Source organism: Peromyscus californicus, unplaced genomic scaffold (assembly GCF_007827085.1).
Source record: "Peromyscus californicus insignis strain IS unplaced genomic scaffold, ASM782708v3 Scaffold_10__1_contigs__length_136768540, whole genome shotgun sequence".
In the NCBI taxonomy this organism is placed as follows: domain Eukaryota; kingdom Metazoa; phylum Chordata; class Mammalia; order Rodentia; family Cricetidae; genus Peromyscus; species Peromyscus californicus.
Genome location: NW_026294391.1, coordinates 101,079,690 through 101,101,090, shown reverse-complemented (window position 1 = coordinate 101,101,090; position 21,401 = coordinate 101,079,690). Strand labels below are relative to the sequence as shown.

General features: G+C 45.1%; 3 protein-coding genes across 3 annotated transcripts; 2 read left to right on the top strand and 1 right to left on the bottom strand.

Moving 5' to 3' along the window:
- Window positions 1–1,010: 1,010 nt before the first annotated feature.
- On the top strand, window positions 1,011–1,652 carry LOC128115758 (protein BTG1-like). The gene is given in 2 exon segments (XM_052746795.1): window positions 1,011–1,109; window positions 1,111–1,652. Coding segments are annotated over 2 exon segments (519 nt in total). The 5' UTR covers window positions 1,011–1,025; the 3' UTR covers window positions 1,546–1,652.
- A 4,400-nt stretch (window positions 1,653–6,052) lies between these two features.
- On the bottom strand, window positions 6,053–7,122 carry Rnf113a (ring finger protein 113A). The gene has a single exon (XM_052738215.1). It carries the CDS (start codon window positions 7,120–7,122, stop codon window positions 6,094–6,096), a length of 1,029 nt encoding a protein of 342 aa, XP_052594175.1. The 3' UTR covers window positions 6,053–6,093.
- Window positions 7,123–7,300: 178 nt separating this feature from the next.
- Ndufa1 (NADH:ubiquinone oxidoreductase subunit A1) lies at window positions 7,301–10,623 on the top strand. Its single transcript, XM_052738218.1, has 3 exons — window positions 7,301–7,517; window positions 9,460–9,549; window positions 10,470–10,623. Exons 1-3 carry the CDS (start codon window positions 7,416–7,418, stop codon window positions 10,488–10,490), a joined length of 213 nt encoding a protein of 70 aa, XP_052594178.1. The 5' UTR covers window positions 7,301–7,415; the 3' UTR covers window positions 10,491–10,623.
- Window positions 10,624–21,401: the final 10,778 nt, after the last annotated feature.

The following is a 21,401-nucleotide window of genomic DNA, read 5'->3' as shown; positions in this document are numbered from 1 at the left end:
TATGGGGCTATTTTAAAAACTTAAAAAACAGTATTCGGGGCTGGTGAGATTGCACTGTGGTTAAAAGCACTGGTTGCTCTTCCAGAGGACCCAGGTTCAATTCCCAGCCCCCACATGGTAACTAACAACCATCAGTAACTTCAATCCAAGGGAATTTGATGGCCTCTCTGGCCTGGCAGGTACTCCATGCACGTGGTGCACATACAGACGTACATACAGGCAAAATACCTTTGCACATAATAAATAGATAAAATTTTAAAGCATTATTTATTTACATATTGTGTGCGTGTGTGCGCACACACGCACGCATGTGTGTGAGTGTGTAGAGGTTTCATCAGAGTTTGATTTCAGATGGTTTCCTCTACTGCTTTCCTCCATTAAAAACATTAAACTACATTTATTTATTGTCTGTGTGCTGAGGGTAGGGGTAGCTTGTCATGGTGCTCATGTGAAGGTCAGAGGACAACCTGTGGGGAGCTAGTTCTCTCCCTTCACCACGAAGACTGAGGCATCCAACTCAGGTCACTGGACTTTATTGCAAGCCTCTTTACCTTCTGAACCATCTTGCTGGCCCTCTTCACTCTTTCAAAAATTACATTGTTTATTTATTGTGTATAAAACATGTATGATGGAAGCATTAGTCTCCATCTTTTAAAAACATTTATTTGTTCGCCCCTCGGAGCTGGAAATGCAACTCTCGGGATCCTCGGAGGCTACCGAGCTGGAGGCGGAGGCCGCTGGGGAGGTTCGAGCGATGTGACCAGGCCGCTATCCATCGCTCGTCCCCCATCTCTCTTTCTCTCTCTCTCTCCCGCCGCCTCCTCCTGGTTTGAAAATAACTTTTTTTTTACTCTAAAAGAAAGAAAGGGACAAAAAATCCCCTCGAACCATAGCCGTCCGCGCCTCGCGCCCTCGCTTCCTTCTCAGCCGTCGGGTCTAGGCGGGAGCCTGGGGTGGCCGCTCCGCCGAGCCCCGGGCCGCCCTGGGCCATCCCCAACCACCCCATCCCCTCGTCCGCCGCCCCCATGCATCCCTTCTACACCAGGGCCGCCACCATGATAGGCGAGATCGCTGCCGCGGTGTCCTTCATCTCCAAGTTCCTCCGCACCAAAGGGGCTCACGAGCAAGCGGCAGCTGCAGACCTTCAGCCAGAGCCTGCAGGAACTGCTGGCAGAACATTACAAACATCACTGGTTCCCAGAAAAGCCGTGCAAGGGATCAGGTTACCGCTGCATCCGCATCAACCATAAGATGGACCCTCTGATTGGACAGGCAGCCCAGCGGATTGGATTTAGCAGTCAGGAGCTGTTCAGGCTTCTCCCAAGCGAACTCACACTCTGGGTGGACCCCTACGAAGTGTCCTACCGGATTGGAGAGGACGGCTCCATCTGTGTGCTGTACGAGGCCTCGCCAGCAGGAGGCAGCACTCCGAACACCAGCGGGAACGTGCAAATGGTAGACAGCAGGATCAGCTGTAAGGAGGAACTTCTCTTGGGCAGAACAAGCCCTTCCAAAAACTACAATATGATGACTGTATCAGGTTAAGACACATTCTATGGATGGATCATCTTATAATGGATGAATAAATTTGATTTTTTGCTTTGGGTGGGCTCCTCTTGGGGATGGATTATGGAATTTAAACCATGTCACAGCTGTGAAGATCTGGCACAAGATAGAGTGGTAATAATTCTTTTTTTTTAAGTGACAGTGCCATAGTTTGGACAGTACCTTTCAGTGATTTAAATAGCCTGTGAGTCCAAGTAAAAGGATCACTTTATTTGCTAGGGAGCGAAGTCACGGGGTGGTTTCAGTTTCTCCCAGACCTTATACCCAGTTTGTCACATTAGTCCCTCTAAGGAAAAATCTGTATTTCGAAGAACCCTCCTCCTCTGCAGTCAGTCTTGCAGGGGAATTTGCACTATTACACTTGAAAGTTATCCGTAACTTTGTTTGGCAGCTCACTAGGGAAGTTCAATGTTGTAAGCATGGTAGTACTGGAACTCTTACATGGAGACTTTTTCCTAGCACTTAAATGTATAAATGTACATAAAGACAAACTAGTACGCATGACCTGGGGAAAATGGTCAGACCTAGTATTGTGTTTTTGGCTTTGAAAAGTAGCATGTGACCAGAATCTGCCGTGGCAACAGGCTTTTAAAAGACCCTTTGGAAAAAAAAAAAGACACTGTCTCAACTGTGGTCGTTAGCACCAACCAGCTCTCTGTACATTTGCTAGCTTGTAGTTTTCTAAGACGGACTAAACTTCTTATTTTTAGAAAGTAGAGGTCTGGTTTGTAACTTTCCTTGTACTTACTTGGGTAAAAGTCTTTTCCACAAACCACCACCTATTTTGTGAACCTTGTTAGACATCTTTTCTTCGGTAAATCATGAACTGGTGTAAATTTGTACAGTTCATGTATATTGATTGTGGCAAAGTTGTACAGATTTCTATATTTTGGATGAGAAATTTTTCTTCCCTCTATAATAAATTGTTTCTTATCTTGGCATTAAAAAAAAAAAACATTTGGGCTGGAGAGATGGCTCAGTGGTTAAGAGCACCGACTGCTCTTCCAGAGGACCTGAGTTCAATTCCCAGCACCCACATGGTGGCTCAGAACCATCTGTAATGAGATCTGGTGCCCTCTTCTGGCATGCAGGGACACATGCAGGCAGAATACTGTATGCATAATAAATTAATAAATCTTTTAAAAAAAACATTTGTGTGTGTGTACACGTTTCTGTGTGGTGACACATAGGTGGAACACTGCTTCTGTGGAGGTCTGCTCACAGGCATGCCAGAAGAAGGCGATGGTCCCAGGCAGATGTGAACTGCCCAATGTGGGTCCTCTGGAATAGTAAGAGCTCTTAACTGCTAAACACTCTTTTCAGCCCTTCCCTCTTGTTTTTGAGGCAGGGTATCACTGTTTGTTGCTCTGTGTACTCGAGTTTAGCTGGCCCTTGAGCTTCTGGGACATGCTCCTGCCTCCACCTCCCATCTCACTATAAAACTGTTGGGATTCAAACACTGATGTAAAGTTTTTACATGGGTTCCAGTGATCCGAACTCAGGTCACCAGGCTTAAATTGAGGACACTCTTAACCACCCAGCTTTATTCTTCACCTTATTTTTTTCAGACGGGGTCTCTCACTGTACTGGAAGCTCACCATTTTAACTAGGCTCACTGGCCAATGAGCTCCCAAGCTTCCTGTTTTTGTTCCCACAAAGCCCAGCTTTTATACCTGGGTGCTTGGGAATTGAACTCACGTCCTCAAGCTTTCACAGCAAGCACTCTCCCCCATTGAACCCTCTCTTCGACCCCTGTTGTATTTATTTCTATGACATTTCTTCCTTTTTCTCTACAATATCCTCTTTTCTCTATTTAACTGTTTGTTCTGCTCATCTCTTAAATATTTTCTATGTGTTCTCAAGCCCCCTTTCTAGTAAACTGCTCATATACCTCAGTTATGTTACATGTACTCCTTACTACAGAATCTATCCTGTTCTATCAAGTGAGTTTGTGGGGCTTTGGAGATGATTCAACAGTTAAGAGTCCTTGCTATTCATGCAGAGAACCCACATATGAACTCATTACTGCCCCTAATTCCAGTTTCAGTGGACCCAGTGCTCTTTTCTGGCTTTCAAAGGCACTACAAACATATGATGCCCATATATACTCAGGCACAAACATACACATACACACACACACACACACACACACACACACACACACACACACACACCAAATAAATACTAAGAAAAAGTGATTTCATGTCTGTGAACTCCTAGGCTGTGTTTCAATTCTATTTTTTTTTCCCTTTGGGCATTCCAGGCACTTGCTCTTCCACTGAACCATATTCCCCCAGCCCCAGGATTGGGTTAACTCTTATTTTCCCTTTTACATTTTATTTATTTTATTCTCTTCGTGTACTTGAAGATGGAAGTCAACTCTGTCCCTCCACTATGTGGGTCCAATTCAGTGGGTCAGATTTGGGAGCAGGTGTCTCCACCCACTGAGACCTGTCACCAGCCCAAGAGATTAGGTTAATTCCAAGATCAATCCAGTATACTCTTTTTCCCACACTTACCACGTTTGTTACTACTGTTCAGTATACAGCTTTATGAAGTTGGGGCCTGTATCTGTTTTATTTATTGCTGTTAGCTCCCTATCCTAAACACAGTGCTTAAGAAAGTCTGTTCAGCTAGATGGTGGTGAACATTTAATCTCAGCATTCGGGAGGCAGAGGCAGGATGATCTCTGTGAGTTCCAGGCCAGCCTGGTCTACAAAGCGAGTTCCAGGAAAGCTCCAAAAGCTACACAGAGAAACCCTGTCTCAAAAAACTAAAGAGAGACCAAAAAAAAAAGTGTGTTCAAAGAACATCTTTTTTTTTTTCCAGAGCTGAGGACCAGACCCAGGGCCTTGCGCTTACTAGGCAAGTGCTCTACCACTGAGCTAAATCCCCAACCCAAAAAGAATATCTTTAAATGGATTAATAAATATGATTAAAGTCCACTTTAACTCAATTTATACATTCACCTGTTTCCTTATAGCAACCCAATTCTAGTTATATCACTAAAATATTGACTAATCATTTGACCTGTCCTCTTGGCATCTCAGTCATGTTAAACAAATGTATTTGCCATTCTCATCTTCCTACAGAATACAACTTAAAATTCCTCGGTGTGGACTCAAAGCTCTGGTCTAAATCCCCTCTCTTAAAACTCTCTTCTCGCCAGGCGGTGGGGGTGACACACACCTTTAATCCCCACACTCAGGAGGCAGAGCCAGGCGGATCTCTGTGAGTTCGAGGCCAGCCTAGTCTACAGAGCGAGATTCAGGACAGGCACCAAAACTACCCAGAGAAACCTTGTCTTGGGAAAAAAAAAAACTCTCTCCTCTTATCAGTTTCTTACTGTATACCAAGGACTAAGCTAGTTCCCAAACAATTTTGAATACAGGCACACTAATTTTAACAAGGAGTGATTAGTTCTGTTGGAGTCTATGAGAACACCAATAGTTTCAGATCATGGATTATAGAACATTAGGCTTTTTACCATTGCTGTGGGATGGTCTGTATGTCAAATGTGTTGCTGATTGGTCAATGAATAAATCACTGATTGGCAGTGGCCAGGCAGGAAGTATAGGCGGGACTAACAGAGAGGAAAATTGAGAGAACAGGAAGCTGGGAGGGGAGACACTGCCAGCCGCCATCAGGACAAGGAAGATGTAAAGTACCGGTAAGCCACAAGCCACGTGGCAAGGTATAGATTAATAGAAATGGATTAATTTAAGCTGTAAGAACAGTTAACAAGAAGCCTGCCACGGCCATACAGTTTGTAACCAAAATAAGTCTCTGTGTTTACTTGATCAGGTTTGAGCGGCTTGGGACTGGCGGGTGAGAGAGATTTGCCCTGACTGTGGGCCAGGCAGAAAAACTCTAGCAACAACCATCTCCAAGTTCACAAATTCAGTTAAGTGCAGCATCCAATTCAGTGGCTATCTGCACATTTCAAGCACTTGACAGCTACATGAGGCTAGTATCTATCATATTGGACAGTATCTATCATATACCATCATCTGTGAAAATGGGAGTTACCTATAGGTGCTTCAAAGAAAGCATGGACCATTTTCCAAAGATTGCAAGGAACACTCTCAAACAGATCAAGGACCAACTCAAACCCTCCAAATGTGCATTTTAAAACAGCACTTGCTCTGAAACGTAATTCATCAATTTCTAAATTATTAAGTAATATAGAAATGTGATATGATAAATAGGGCCAGTTCTTGACTTCCTCAAAACTTTGGTTCCCTCAAGTAAATCTTACCTTTTTTCATGAACTCCTCCCATCCACACAACTTGTGACACGGGCCTCTGAAAATACTCACCCGTGAAGTATTTATTTGAAGGCTAGAAAAAATCCAGATAATACCTATCTTGAAGCTTTTCATCCGGGCCCCTACTCCATCACCTGCCTTCTCTGCCACTTCCCTTAAAAAAAAAAAAAAAAAAGAAAGAAAGAAAAAGAAAGAAAGATTCCAAAAGATTTTAAGAAACAACAAAATATTTATTTTGAGACTGGGAATTATGGAAAATCTAAATAATGGGAACTGGACTCTCCTCCTCAGGGTCTTCTAAGAAATCAGAAGCACCTCCCTCTGCTTCAGCTCGATGCTTTCCCAGTTTAGCAATCAATTCTTTCGCTGGATTGAAGACGCCATTGGTCTGCTGGTCACAGACATAGCAACGAGAGGTGGTGCGGAAATGCTGCAGTGCACATTTCTCACAGAAATAATGTCTACACTTGGTGACAACTGGGTTTTGGAAGGTCTGGCGACAGATGAAACACTTGAATGGTATTTCCTCATCATCGCTTCCCACTTCGTAGTTTTCGTCCTCATAGACACCATAGCGACCCTCATCAAGCTCACGTTCGATCTGCCACCCGTGCTTGTAATCTGAACGGTCATGGAGGAATTTGCAGCTGTCCCCGAAGCCGCAGAATCCAGTCTCCTTGTAGTCCTTGCAGATGTCGGGCTGGTAATCCCAGCGCACAGTGGCACGTAGATGCTCGGGAGCTCGGATGGGGCCTTTCCTCACCATCCCGGAGGAGGCATTGCCCATGGATGTATCTTTGGGCTTCACGTATTTCTGATAATTATTGATTCCCCGATAGATCTTGTCATCTTCCTTGCCCCTCAGCTCCTCCTGGATCTTCTGGCTCCGTTCAAAGATGGATTGTGCATCGCGCTCCTTCTCAGTGTCCAGTTCGTACACAGCTGTCGCCCCCATATCCTCGGGCCCCACGGGTTTTGCCGAACGGGTCGACTTATAGACCACGCCGAGACCCTCCTGTTCATTCTCGTCCTCGCTACTCAAGTCGCCATAGTTCGCCTTCTGTTTACCGCTGCCACGCGTCTTCTGGATCATCGGATTGTGGGTCGCCTGCTTCTTCTCAGGTCGGACCACAGCGCTGCCTTCGTCGCTGCTGCTGCTGCTGTCCCCGGACTCGGCATCACAGAGCCGGCGCTTTCGGCGGCCCGCCGCCCCTTTCCGCCCAGGCTTTTTGAAAAGAAAGGTGCATACCTGGCCAGCCGAATTCCCTGGAGAAAGTTGCTCCGCCATTTGAGATCACCAAAGCTCTGAAACTGCCGCGGCGTACCGGACCTCTTCGCGCTGTCACACTTCTTATTCTCTGCGGCGGTGATTCGGACCGGAGAAAAAGAGACGGCCAGGATACTGCCTGGTTACGATTGCCAGACGGAGAACGCCAGTCTCTTTTGAGCCCCTGCGGCTGCCGTTGCTTCCTCCTGAGTCATCCAGGGCACCGCCCCTCCTGCCTGCTACCGGAAGGGAGGTGAAACCCGGTCACCTCTGAGGAGTCGGTTGCGGTTTGGAGCGTGAGTAGCGGTGAGGAGATGTGGTTCGAGATTCTCCCTGGCCTCGCCATCATGGGCGTGTGCTTGGCCATTCCTGGGGTGTCCACTGCGTACATCCACAAGTTCACCAACGGGGGCAAGGTAAGGCGGCCTACTCGGCCGCGGTTGGGCTCTGCGGACCAGTGTTCTAGGGATGGTGGGGGTACGGTGGCCGTTTGGATGCGCAGCCGTTCTGTGAGGGTAAGGACTTGTAAGTGGGTCCTCCTCTTAGTGTTGCCTGAAAGCGGAGACTTGCGGATTCCACATTTTACTTTAACAAAACATAGCTAGTTTTTGGTTGAGGAAAAGTGGCCCCAACGGCAAAATTTCCATTCGGCAGTTAGCAAGGTAGATTACAAGAGCCGGGCCCTAATTCCTAGGCTGAGGAGAGAGGTGTTTACTCGTGTCCCTTCCTCCCATCATCATCTCCTCGTGGAAATCGTTTAATTGATTTGGTGGGTGTGTTTGTGCACGTGAGTGTAGGCGCCTGCGGAGATCAGAAGAGGGCACCGGGTCCCTGAGATCTGGAGTTACGGGAGGTTAGGAGGAACCAGAAGTGGGTGCCAGGAATCGGACTTAAGTCCTCTGCAGGAGCAACAGGCACTTAAGCAGTCTCTCCACCCCTGGTCATTTTTATTTTTACGTGTTTGTGTGTGTGTATGTGGGTGCAGGCGTGTCAAGGCGCACCTGTGGAGATCAGAACTTCAACGTGCCAGAATTGCATTTCTCCTTCCACCATGTGGGTCCAGGGAATACAACTCAGGTCCTCAGGCTTAGGGCAAGGGCCTTTACCCGATAACCCATCTGAAGCCTTCCCCCTGTTGGTTTAATTTCTCACACTCACATTTCTGTAGCTATGTGTTCTGTATCCTTAATTAATCCTGCCTCCCTTTTAAACCTCCCACTGAATTTGCAAGCCTTAAGGAACTCACATCATGACTTTCATTTTCCCTCTCCTGGGCCTCTCCAGCGGCTTTAGAGTACTGTCAGATTGTAATTTGATTTTTGTTTTGGTGTTGTAATTTTCTTTCCGGTGTAATCTACCTTTATTGTTTCTTAGGGTCCCAAAGCAACAGCTAGATCTTTTTTTTTCCTTTCCTTCATTTTTCTCATTCTGTATGGCATGGCTTGCTTGGCCTTGAATTTGTGGATCCTCCTGCTATTACCTCCAGAGTGTTGGCATTACAGACATGAGCTACCATGCCCAGCTGCCATTTTTTTTTTTTCACTTATAAAAGTTAAATTCTTATTTAGTGTGTGCAAGCTTTCAGAAATCTAAGGACAACGTGCAGGCATCAGTTGTCTCCTTCTACCTTGTGGTACCAAGGATCTAATTCAAGTCTTCAGGCTTGGCAGCAAGCACCTTTACTTGCTGAGCCATCTCAGTGGCTCACCAGCAAAATAAAACAGAGCTGGGCTTGGTGGCTCTGCCCTGTAATCATAGCACTCAGGAAGCTGAGGCAGGGAGATTGATGGTGACTGGAGGTCAACCTAGGGCTATATAGTGAGTCCAGGAAAGCCTGGTGGACTAAAGTGAGTTCTTGTCTCCAAAAAAAAAAAAAGTGTAAGAAGTCAGTTACCAATTTAATCCTAAATATTAATGGTCTGGTTTTATTTAGGAGATTTGTGTTGTCCACTTAGCTTTTATTTCAACGATGATTCTGTTTTTCTAGTGAGTCATTTCTTTTTGTAAAAATTTATTGTTATTTACATGTATGTGTGTCTGCTTTTGTCTGTGTGCACCATGGAGAGTGGAAGAGGCTATGCAGTCTCCCCTGGAATGGAGTTAAAGGCAGTTCTGAGTCCCGTCCCGTCCCGTCCCCCCCCCCCCCCCCGTGTCCCCCCCCCCCCCCCCCCCCCCCCCCCCCCGCAAACAAAGTAAAAATTGTTGTGCTGAGAAGCCAATTGAGTACCCAGGAATAGCAAGTGCTCTTAACCACTGAGCCATCTCTTCAGCCCCTAGTTTGTCATTTAAGAAAAATTGTACATTTATCTTTTTATTGAGTCGCTCATATTTATAAACTGCATTGTCCTTTATTTGAAGGAAAAAAGAGTTGTCCGACTTCGTTACCAGTGGTATTTGATAGAAAGAGATAGACGTGTCTCTGGAGTCAATCGCTACTATGAGTCCAGGGTAAGATGACTGAAAGATGGTGGTGGGTTCTGGTAATGCCTTGCCTAAGTTCATACAGTACTTATTTAATTTGCATGGTTTTTTTTACTAGTGAAATATGCAGTTTTTATACATATAATGATCTTCGTTGGTGTGTTTTATGTGTGTGTAGTGTGCATTTGTACATGTGTGGGTACACTTCTCATGAATGTGCATGTACAGGACACTTTCCCATTTATTTACTTGCTTGTTTGCTGTTTTTATTTATTTTTTTAGGCAGGGTCTCAATATTTAGCCTTGCCTTGACTGGAACCTGTTATGTAGACCAAGCTGGCCTTGAACTCTCAGATCGGCCTACCTCTGTTTGGTGCTGTTTTGTGAGATAGTTTAGTGTTTTGTCCTCTAATTCATGGAGGGGCCTATGTATGAGGATCTAGGAAGTGAATAGTTGCTTCACTGTAATTCCAGTTAGGGTGAAGAAAAGGCGCGCGCGCGTGCGTGCGTGCGTGCGTGTGTGTGTGCGTGCGTGTGTGTGTGTGTGTTTGCTGCTGTCAGAAAATGAAGTGAACCAGGTATAGTTCGCACCCTACCATCCTAGTATTTGGGACATGGAGGCAGGAGGATCAGGAGTTTACCTTTGGGTACATAGGGAGTTTAAGATGAACTTGGATTACATGAGACCTTGTCCAAAAAAAAGAAAAAAGAAAAAGCCAGACTTTGAAGTCACCCAGGACTATGGAGTGAGACATTGTCTCAAAGGTCTTTATTTAGTGATTATGAAAACCAATTCAGTTTATATTGTTGCAGTTAGAGAAATGTGGGATGTGAAATCACTTGCTTTAATAACAGAATGCCATTCTGTGACACTGGAAATAAGTAGTATGGTACAATTTTTTATGGGAACAGAATTCTCACATTCTCCTTTTCAAACTGTTTTACAGGGCTTGGAGAATATTGACTAAGGAAGCATTTTCCTGGCTGATGAAAAAAAATTACTCAGCTATGGTCACCTATTCCTGCTAGAAGGCAAATGCAGCATATTATATACTATGCGCATGTTATGTAATGCCTAATAAAAATTTTAAAAAAACTAAAGTAATTTTTCCTTTTTATGAAGTAAAGTTGGGGTTTAATAAAGATATTTTGATATATGGTTGAGAGAGAAATAGAAGCACTCTGAAGAAACTTAAGATACATCTAAACACATAGTTTAGAGTGTGGGTGTGGGCTTCTTGCAGGGCATGTACAACAGTCCTTGAGATCCAGTGGGACATAGACTTAGCTTGGCCTGCCCTGCCAGAAACAGTGGCAGCTTCCCTTAGAATAGGGAAGAAGAATCCCATGGAATTTCGAGGCACCATGCCTTGTGTACAGACAGATTTCACCTTCTCGCAGGTAAATGCCAGAGCATAATTTAAGGTTATTTTTCTTAGAACATATTGTACATATGTTTGTACTCTTGTTTAAGGTATTGTACCTATGCAGCTAATTTAAAAATATAATGTAAATTTCTAGTCCTTGGAAGTTATTATTACTAACTATTTAGGATAATAAAGAAATGCAGGTTAGTAATTAGTTCCCCATTACAATCAAACTTGTAGTCATGTTTTCAAGGTCAAATAGAAATATATTTAAATAGATAGGTGGTCTTCAAACATTTCAGATACCTACAGAATATAACATTTAAGATGTTTTAATAACATAAGACTTTTCATAACAATGAGACATGTCTGCTCCTGGCAGCATCAATCTACTTCAGAGAAGATGATGGGCATTGAAGAACCTCCATATGGAGTTTGCTTTTTTTTGTGGCAAAAGTTAGCCACTGGACAAGAAACTGCTGTTGCCTCTACTGCTGACAGTATGCTGTCCAAACTGGACAAATAGGACACAAAAGAAAGCAACTGCTGAATTTTGCCAAGACAAGGCATGACAGTCCTTCAAAATTCCTACTTCACAGATAAGTCTATCAGATATGCTAGGCCTGTAGGCCGAAGATGGATGCCCCAACGTTGCAGAGGAACCTTGGGTGACTGTCCAGGCAGCCAGCTGTTTGTGTCATTTCTCACATTTTTTGGAAGTCGCTTTTTGCACTCCTGTTTAACTAGGTAATATTATTTCCTTCTCGGGTCTCTGATAGAGTTGAAGACTAAATAGTTATAGTTTTCCTTGTTACCAAATTCAGAAAAGAAACTCACAAAAGAAGTGTAAAGTGTATAAGGTTGAGAGACATAAAAGTGTAAATTGTTTATCTAAGAAAATGTTTTGAGGTCTAAAAAAAATAGTTTTGGGTTGATAATACAAGTTAGGATACAAAGTAAATTAGGCAGAAAACTTTGGACTCACCAAGCTAGAATAGATAACAGTATTTTCTCTGAATTTGCCAAATGCAAATGGACTGGACATTGTAAGTGTAATTCTTACCTGATAATTGTTCTTATTGTGTATAGTTTTACTGTGTTAGAGCTAAAACCTCTTTTTATTTAGACAAAAAGGGGAAGTAACAATATTACGATGCAGGGAGTTAGGTCTCTGTATGGTTCCATAATGGATGGTTTGAAAATGGAAAAATTAAGTGAAGGGATAATCAGCTGAGATTGATATGTCAATTATAATCATTATCAGTTTGGTAATTCATGTTTTTTCCTTAAAAAAAGCTGTTTGATATCCGTAACAAATACAAAAAAATGACTAGTAAGATACAATCCTTAGAAAGACCTACTAATGAAACTAAGAAAAATATTCACACACAGACAGAGGAGTTTATGGAGTAGAATTTACCACACCATTGCATTATGAAACTGAAGAGGAGCTGCTCAATTCTCAGTCACTTCTCTAATCATTCAGGTTCTTACCCTGATACCAGACTCCTGAATTTTTATTGATAAAGAATAATTAAATAAATGCTTCACATGGTGATGTCCAGGCCCAGGCTGCTGCTAAGAGCCATGTCTGGTTCCACAGTCCTACCACAGCCAGGGTCTGTGTGGCCATCCATGTTGCCACCAAAGGCCACAAGAATTCCCAGTATCTGGGGCACTGCCACTGGTGTCCATGAAGGTGTCCAAGAACTGTGCTGCTACCAGAGCCATGCAGATCTTGGTGGCCTATGCTGCCACCCAGGGCCATGGTGTCATCCAGGCTCAAGCTAATGGCCCTACTGCAGCCAGGGTCTGTGTTGATGTTCACGGCTCCTGTTGCCATGAGGGCCATGCAGATTCACAGGGTCTGGACCACCACCTGGAACCATGATGGTGTCCAAAGATGGAGCTACCCCTGGGGCCATGCTGATCTGGGTGGCCTGCACTGCCACCTGGGGCCATGATGACATCCAGACCTGAGCTGCTGCAGAAGACCATGTCTGGGTCCATGGTCCAATGGCAGCCAGGGTCTGTGTTGAAGTCCGTGTCCTATGTGGCAACCAGGGGCCATGAGGAAGCCCTGGATCTGGGACACAACCTGTGGCCTTGTTGTAGTCTAGGGGCCATGCTGCAGCCAGAGACATATAGATCAGAGTGGCCTGTGCTACTACCTGGGGCCATGGTGACCTCCGGGCCAGGGCTTCAGCTGGGGGCCATGTCTGGGTCTGTGACCCTACTGAAGCCAGGGTCTATGTTGATGTCCGTGGCTCCTGTTGCTATTGAGGACCCTGTAGATTTCTGGGGTCTGGTCTGCCACCTGGAACTGTGTTGGTTTCTGAGGGCCAAGCTGCCACAGGGGCCATGCCAGTCTGTGGCCCACGCCATCACCTGGGGCCATGATGACATCCAGACCCAGGCTGCTGCTGAGGACCATGTCTGGGTCCACGGTCCTACTGCACCCAGCATCTGTGTTGAAGTTCATGGCCCATGTTGCCACCCAGGGCCATGTGGATGCCCGGGGTCAGGTCAGCCACCTGAGTTCATGTTGGTGGCTGAGAGACATGCTGCAACTGGTGCCATGCAGATCTGAGTGGCCTGCACTGCTACCCAAAGCCATGGTGACATTCAGGCCAGAGCTGCTGCTGAGGGCCATGTCTGGGTCTGTGGCCCTACTGCAGCCAGGGTCTATGTTGATATCCAAGGTTCTTGTTACCATTGAAGGCCATGAGGATGTCTGAGATCATGGGCCACAATGCCACTGGGACTGTGCCAATCTGAGTGGCCTGCACTGCCACCTGGGGCAATGGTGACATCCAGACCCAGCTGATGCTGAGGACCATGTCTAGGTCTGTGGTCCCACTGCAGCCAGTCTGTGTTGCCACCGAGGATTATACGAAAGTGCTTCAGCCAGGAGCCAAGATGTCATCTAGCCCCAAGCTGCTGCCAAGGGCCATGTCTATTCCGTGGTCCTACTGCAGCTGGGGTCTGTGTTGATGTCTGTGGCCCATGTTGCCTCAAGGGGCCATGGAAACCATGTGTGATGGAATCAGAGGACCGTGCTGAGTAGACTCTGCCCTTCGCAGGCCCTGGGAAAGCTGACCCTGCCCCTCATTAGACACTTCAGCAAGTGCTGGCCCCAACCCTCATGATGACCCTGATGGCTTGAGTGTAGGGGAGCTGGCTCCGCCCCTCGCCTGGTGGCCTGGAATGACTAGCTCAACTACCACCCAAGCCCACAGTCAGGCCTGGGGTTGGCCCACCCTAACATCTACCCCATCTAGGACCTGCTGGAGCTCGTGAAGGCACTGGTCCTGTGGAACGATAGCCACGGGATCTCTGTGACTTGGAGCAGCCGCAGGATATTCAAGAAGAGTTTCGCTGAGGATCCAGTGATGACGGTGTACCAGAAACCAGAGGCCTTGAACCTGACCAATGACTTATTGCAATAAACATTTGCAAGTAAAGCTGATTGGACAGCACCTTGGCTCCCAATGCCACCGGGACGAATGAAGAGGTGTTGGAGAGGCAGGAAAGATGGAGTTTTGTTTGGTTGCTTGGTTGGTTGGTTTTTGTTGTTGTTGTTTGTTTATTTTTTGTTGTGTTTTTGTTTTTGTTTGTTTGCTTGTTTTGATTTGATATTTTGGTTTGACTTTTTTTAATTTTTGTTTGGGGGGTCCACTTCAGGGGTGAGGAGAGGATATGGAGGGACTGGGAGGTGACTGGAATTGGGGTGCATTGTGGTGGTATTTTTAATAAATAAAGTTGCCTGGGGTCAGAGCTATTAGAGCCATAGCAAGTGCGTGGCAGTGGTGGCGTACGCCTTTAAGGACCTGGAGGGCAGTACATACAGGCAGTGACGAGGCAGTCACATGATTGGGTTTACAACCAATGAGAAGGCAGAACAAGGAGACTATAGAGACAGACACACAGGAAGTAGGGCTCTCTTTTTCGGAGAGCTCTCTTGGCTGAGGAGGATCCCTGAATCAAGAAGGGTGAGGCTCTTGGCTCTGACCTCTTGGCTTTCTTCTCTGAATCGGCTCTGTGTTTCTTTTCTGATAAGACCACTGAATTACATCTACAGTGCATTAATAAAAATATTTTTAAAAATATCACTACAATAGGGTTGGAGAGATGGCTCAGCAGTTGAGAGTGTTTATTGCTTTTGAAGAAGACCCAGTTTCCGTTCCTAGCACCCACACAGCAACTCACAACAGTCTGTAACTCCAAATCCAGGGGCTCTAGCACATTCTCCTGGAATCCATGAACAGGAAGCACACATGTGGTACACATACATACATTCAGGCAAAACACCTATACACATAAAATAATAAACATACCACTATTATTAATAATGATACTAGGAATATTATCAACCATTATAAATAAAATATATGATGTATCTGGCACTGCTCTTAATCTTTGTATGAATAATTGGGCTTAATTATCATTTTTAAAAAAGCAACTTTTGGGAGGCAGAGGCAGGCAGATATCTGTGAGTTCGAGGCCAACCTGGTCTATATAGCAAGTTCCAGGCCAGGCAGGGCTAACATAGTGAAAACCGGTCTCAAAAACAAACAAAACGAGGCTGGAGAGATGGCTCAGAGGTTAAGAGCACTGGCTGTTCTTCCAGAGGTCCTGAGTTCAATTCCCAGCAACCACATGGTGGCTCACAACCATCTGTAATGAGATCTGGTGCCATCTTCTGACCTGCAGGGATACACGCAGGCAGAACATTGTATACATAATTAATAAATAAATCTTTAAAAAAATAAAATAAAAGCAAAAAAAAAACAACAAATCCAACAACTTATTCAGGGCTAAGGATGCAACTCAATTGGCAGCATTCTTGCCTACCATGCTTGAAGCCCCGGTGTGACGATGCACATTGGTAATTCCATAACTCAGAAGATGACAGAAGGAGGCCATCCTCTGCTACATAGCAAGTTCGCATCCAGCCTGGAATATATGAGACTCTGCTTGGGGGGGGATGGAAGGAGAGGGAGAGAGATTGAGAGAGAGGATAGAAGGAGGGACAAAAGAAAACCTATTCAAAATTGAGCACAATGATGCACTCAGGAGGCTGAGGCATGAGGATCTCGAGTTTGAGGCCAGCATGGGCTCTATAGAAAGGCATTGTCTAACAAAGAACAAAACTTTCTATTCTAAGCCATGATCATCTTTATTTTGTAGACAAGAAATGGAGAAAAGCTGGGTGGTGGTGGTGCAATCCTTTAATCCCAGCACTTGGGAGGCAGAGGCAGGTGGATCTCTGAGTTCGAGGCCAGCCTGGTCTACAAAGCGAGTTCCATGACAGCCAGAGCTGTTACACAGAGAAACCCTGTCTTGAAAAAGAAAAAAGAAAGAAAGAAAGAAATGGAGAGAGAAAAGCACAAAGCAAACTGTCTCTGAGTCTGTGCAGATAATCATTGTTCTACTCTCTTGTCCTCAATGCACAAAAGACATCTTTCAGAATAGTCAAGCATATAAAGAGGTCCTAACCTCAGAATGTGCACATGAGAAGGGGAGATTGTAGTCAATGATGTCAGACAGTTCTGTGTGGTGATATATTGTGTGCCCTCATAAAATTTGCCTGAAGATTGGAGAGACAAAGGAACAAGCCACTGCCATGTCTTACCTCTAGGACTCCTCAGCCCGAAAAAGCCTCTAGTTCCTGTCTCCTCATGCCTTATATACCTTATATACCTTTCTCTGCCCAGCCATCACTTCCTGGGATTAAAGGTATGTGTGCTTCCCAAGCAAAGGCATGAGATCTCAAGTACTAGGATTAAAGGTGTGTGCCACCACTGCCTGGCTCTGTTTTCTCTCCTAGACTGAGTCAATCTCATGTAGTCCAGGGTAGCTTTGAACTCACAGAGAACCAGACAGATCTCTACCTCCCAAATGCTAGGATTAAAGGTGTGCGTCACCACTACCTGGCATCTATGCTTAATCTAGTGGTTTGTTCTGTTCTCTGATCACGCAAATTTTATTAGGGTACACAATCTATCACCACAGTTCTGAGTTTCAGCTCCGGGCAATTTGCATGACATCCTCTGTGCTTTACTTCATTCAAATATAATATGAAACATTGATACCTTCCTGATACCATTGCAAAAAGTAGACAGCTTGATGTGATGCAGTGACCTGCACAGCATGCAAATGTCCAGTGCTTCTTGGCTGAGGAATGTCACATCACCAGTCCTCCAGGCAGTCCTGCAAGCTTGTCTCCCGGGAAGAAGCTAGGCTTACCTCACACAGCTTACTTCTGTTACTGAAGTCAAATGGCAGGTGGAACAGGCGTTCTCTTTCCCTCCTCTTGCTTTCTTCTCTTTTATTGACAGGGGCACATGGGCTTAGTTTCCCATTGTTGTGCTATCGTTGCTATGGCAGCATTTGTAAACATTCTCTTTAGGAACCTTGCAGCAAAGCGCTGAGAGACTGCTAAGGCTTTCCTAGCTACCCCTGCTACTGCTTCAAACAAGAATCTGCTTGTTTAGGTACTGGGCTTTCTTTGCAATGGGGGAGGCCTCAAATGGGACCTGCTGTGGTTCTATTAATCACCCAGACCTCAAAGAAGCCACTGGGAGGGACACCGAAGAAAAATGTGTGTCCATAGATGGGTGAAGTCAAAAAACTTCCTTCCTTCTTTCCTTCCTCGATCCCTCCCTTTCTGGTTTGTTGGTGTTGTTTTGGAGAGAGGGGTCTATGGAACCCAGGCTGCTTTCAAACTTGCTATGCAGCCAAAAATGGCTTTGGGAAGACTCTGTTTCTTCCAGCAGATGGTCCTGTTTTCCCCCAGCTGTAGTAAGAGGAAAACTGAGGTGGAAGTGAACTGAGCAGAAAATGAAAATATCAAGGCCTAAATGAGCATTAGTCTGTAATTATTACAGGAATGCTTAAAGGGTATGCAGATTTTTTTTGATTGATGGTCATGGGAACTTGTGTAGTGTCCACCATACCCTTGGACCAATAATGTTGAAAAAGAAAACAAAGGATTGTCTTTAATGAATGGAGCTTGCACTGAGAGTGAGATGACTCAGTGCATAAAGGTGTTCCCCAGGACTCACGTGATGGAAGGAGAGAACTGTTGATGGTTATTTTTACTCTTTTGGGGGGCCTGTCACTCAGCTCCCAAATAAATCACACACAGAGACTTATACTTAATTATAAATGCCTGGCCTTAGCTTGGCTTGTTTCTTGCCAGCTTTCCTTAAGTTATCCCATCTACCTTTTGCCTCTGGGTTTTTCTTTTTCTATTTCTGTATACCTTTCTTTGTTTCTTACTCCGTGGTTTGCTGTATAGCTAGATGTCCCTAGAGTCCTCCTCCTTCTCTGGCTACTTCTTCCTTTCAGATTTCTCCTTCTATATATTCTCTTTGCCTGCCAGTCCCACCTATCCTTTCTCCTGCCTTACTATTGGCCATTCAGCTCTTTATTAGACCATCAGGTGTTTTACACAGGCACAGTATCACAGCTTCACAGAGTTAAACAAATGCAACATAAACAAAAGTAACACACCTTAAAATAATATTCTACAACAGAGAACCAACTTCTGCAAGTTGTCCTCTGACCTCTACGTGTGTGCTGGGGTACCCATACCTCTCCCAATTAAGGAAATAAATGCAAGAGTATAAACTAAAAAGGAGACTTGCAGAAAGAAGGACAACGTTCTGGACTAGATGAATATGAGAGCAGATCCCTGGAAACCTCTTTTTCAATTTATATTTTTTTGTATTTCTTTTTCCTATCCCCTATATCAGCTGGTTCACAACTACCTGTAACTCTAGTTCCAGGGGATCCAACCCTCTTCTAGTTTCCACAGGCTCCTGAACAGACACAGTACACTTACATACACTCAGTCAAGGCATACACACATAAACTGAAATAAACATTTTTTAAAGTTAGCGTACTATTAGCTGGGCAGTGGTGGTGCACACCTTTAATCCCAGCACTCGGGAGGCAGAGGCAGGTGGATCTCTGTGAGTTTGAGGCCAGCCTGGTCTACAGAGTGAGTTCCAGGACAGCCAAGGATACCAAAGAAACCCTGTCTCAAAAAAAAAAAATGTTAGCATACTAAAATTAGGATAGTTGGTCAAGGAAATACAAAGATGTGGCCTGTGGCTACAGTAGAGAGAGACAGAATTCAGCTTGCTGAGGCTTGTAGGAGTTGGAGAGAACCAGACTGAGAAGTTGTGTAAGACAGCAGCCCTAAGAAGCTAGGGGTGGGCCATCAGGGAATGTAGTTTCTCCTTCACACATCTGTCAGCAAGCTCTTCCTAGTGTGTGCCCTCCCTAGGATACTAGAGGGCCATTTCATGTGGTCTATTCCAGTCGGCCTTCCAATGAAGCAGGAGATAGAGGAGAGTGGGTGTGGAAAGTAGCAGTGTCCATCTCATTCATAGGGTTGTGGTAGTTAAATGAAACATGGCACATTAAATATCCCAAAATTGGGAGCTTTATTTGTAGAAAGGTAAAGAGCTCAGTTTGGAAAGACATCTACTACCATCCCATCCTTCCACGTAAAGGTTTGCTGGCAAGGATGCTGGGTGTTGTATACCTAATCAAGCAGGTGGATGGATCTTTGTGAGTCCAAGGCCATTCTGGTCTACTTCAGGAACTCCAGGCCAGCCAAGGCTACAGAATAAGACCCCGCCTCAAAAAAAAAAAAAAAAAAAAAAAAAAGGTTTGCCTGAAAGAAATGATTTCTCAGAACTGGAGTTTTGTTTTGTTTTTTTTAAGATTTATTTATTTATTATGTATACAGTGTTCTGCCTGCATGTATCCCTGCAGGCCAGAAGAGGGCGCCAGATCTCATTACAGATGGTTGTGAGCCACCATGTGGTTGCTGGGAATTGAACTCAGGACCTCTGGAATAGCAGCCAGTGCTCTTAACCACTGAGCCATCTCTCCAGCCCCTAAGAGTTTTAATCGGTAGCAAGGAAAGTGAGCCCAAGACTCAAGGGGAATGATGTAAAAAGGAAAAAAAAAGAACTCCCGATGGACACATCCCTATTATGTGATAGACACCTGTCCACAATCCTAAGAAAGCCAAGGTTCAATTATTGCTGAAGGTATCAATAGATACTGAAGGCTGGCAAGACAATTGTGTAGCTTGATCTGCTTGGGGGACCCCCTGGCGGTAGAATCAGATTCCATCCCTGGTGCATAAGCAGGCTTTTTGGAGCCCACTACCTATGATGGGACACCTCATGCAGCCTTGAGGGAAGGGGAGGGGCTTGGACTTGCCTCTATTGAATGTGCCTCCCCATGGGAGGCCTTGCCTTCTTGTGGGGGGGAATGGGGGTGGGTTGGGAGGAGGAGGCTGGGTGGGGTGGGAGGAGGGAAGAGGGGGATCTTTGGTGTGTAAAATGAATGAAATTTTTTTCTTAAAAAATATAAAAATAGGGCTGGAGAGATGGGTCAGAGGTTAAGAGCACTGACTGCTCTTCCAGAGGTCCTGAGTTCAATTCCCAGCAACCGCATGGTGGCTCACAACCATCTGTAATGAGATCTGTTGCCCTCTTCTGGCCTGTAGGCAAACATGCAGGCAGAACACTGTATACATAATAAACAAATAAATCTATAAAAAAAAATATATATATATATATATATATATATATATATATATATATATATAATATAGATGCTGAAGGTATTTGAAAAACTCGAGCTGCCTTCATGAGTTTTTTAAAGTCTTCTTCAAACAGGAACAAAAATTTTCCATTTTTTAATTTTATGTGTATGGGTGTTTTGCCTGCATGTGTCTGTGTACCACATGTGTGCCTGGTGCCTGCAGAGACCAGAAGAGGGCATCAGATCCCTTGGAACTAGAGTTACAGGCAGTTATGAGCTGCCATGTGGGCGCTGGGAATCAGACCCTGGTCCTCTGGAAGAGCAGCCAGTGCTCTTAACCATTCAGCCATCTCTCCAGCTCCGCTCACTTTTTTTTAAAGGCAGAGTGTCAGTATGTAACGCAAGATGGCCTCCAACTCACAATTCTCCTGCCTCGGCCTTTCAAATACTAGGACAGGCATATGCCGTATCACCATGCCCAGCTCAAATATTCTCTCTCTCTCTCTCTCTCTCTCTCTCTCTCTCTCTCTCTCTCTTACCGTCTCATGTAGCTCAGGATGGCCTTAAATCTCCTATGTAGCTTCTGATCCCCTTGCCTCTCACTCCCAGGTGGGATTACAGGTGTGCATGTAGTTTCACACCTGGCTTATCCATATTCTTTGTTTGGCGGGTGTGGGGGCCATCCTACCCCCACTTTCCCCCAGGGTCCTCTTGAGCAGGAGCAGCAGGAAATATTAGATAGAAATTTAGAGGGGAAAGAAACAGATAGAAAACACAGGATAGCCTCGAGAGGGCCTGGATCCTAATCCATGGGGCCCAGACTGTCTCTGTCAAAGGGTTTTTAAAGGAATGCCAAGGGGTAGAGCAAAAGACCTCCCCCAGCACAGCCAAGTGCAGACCATGGCACTCAGGCCCGTGGTCCAGTCATCCTCTCTATGC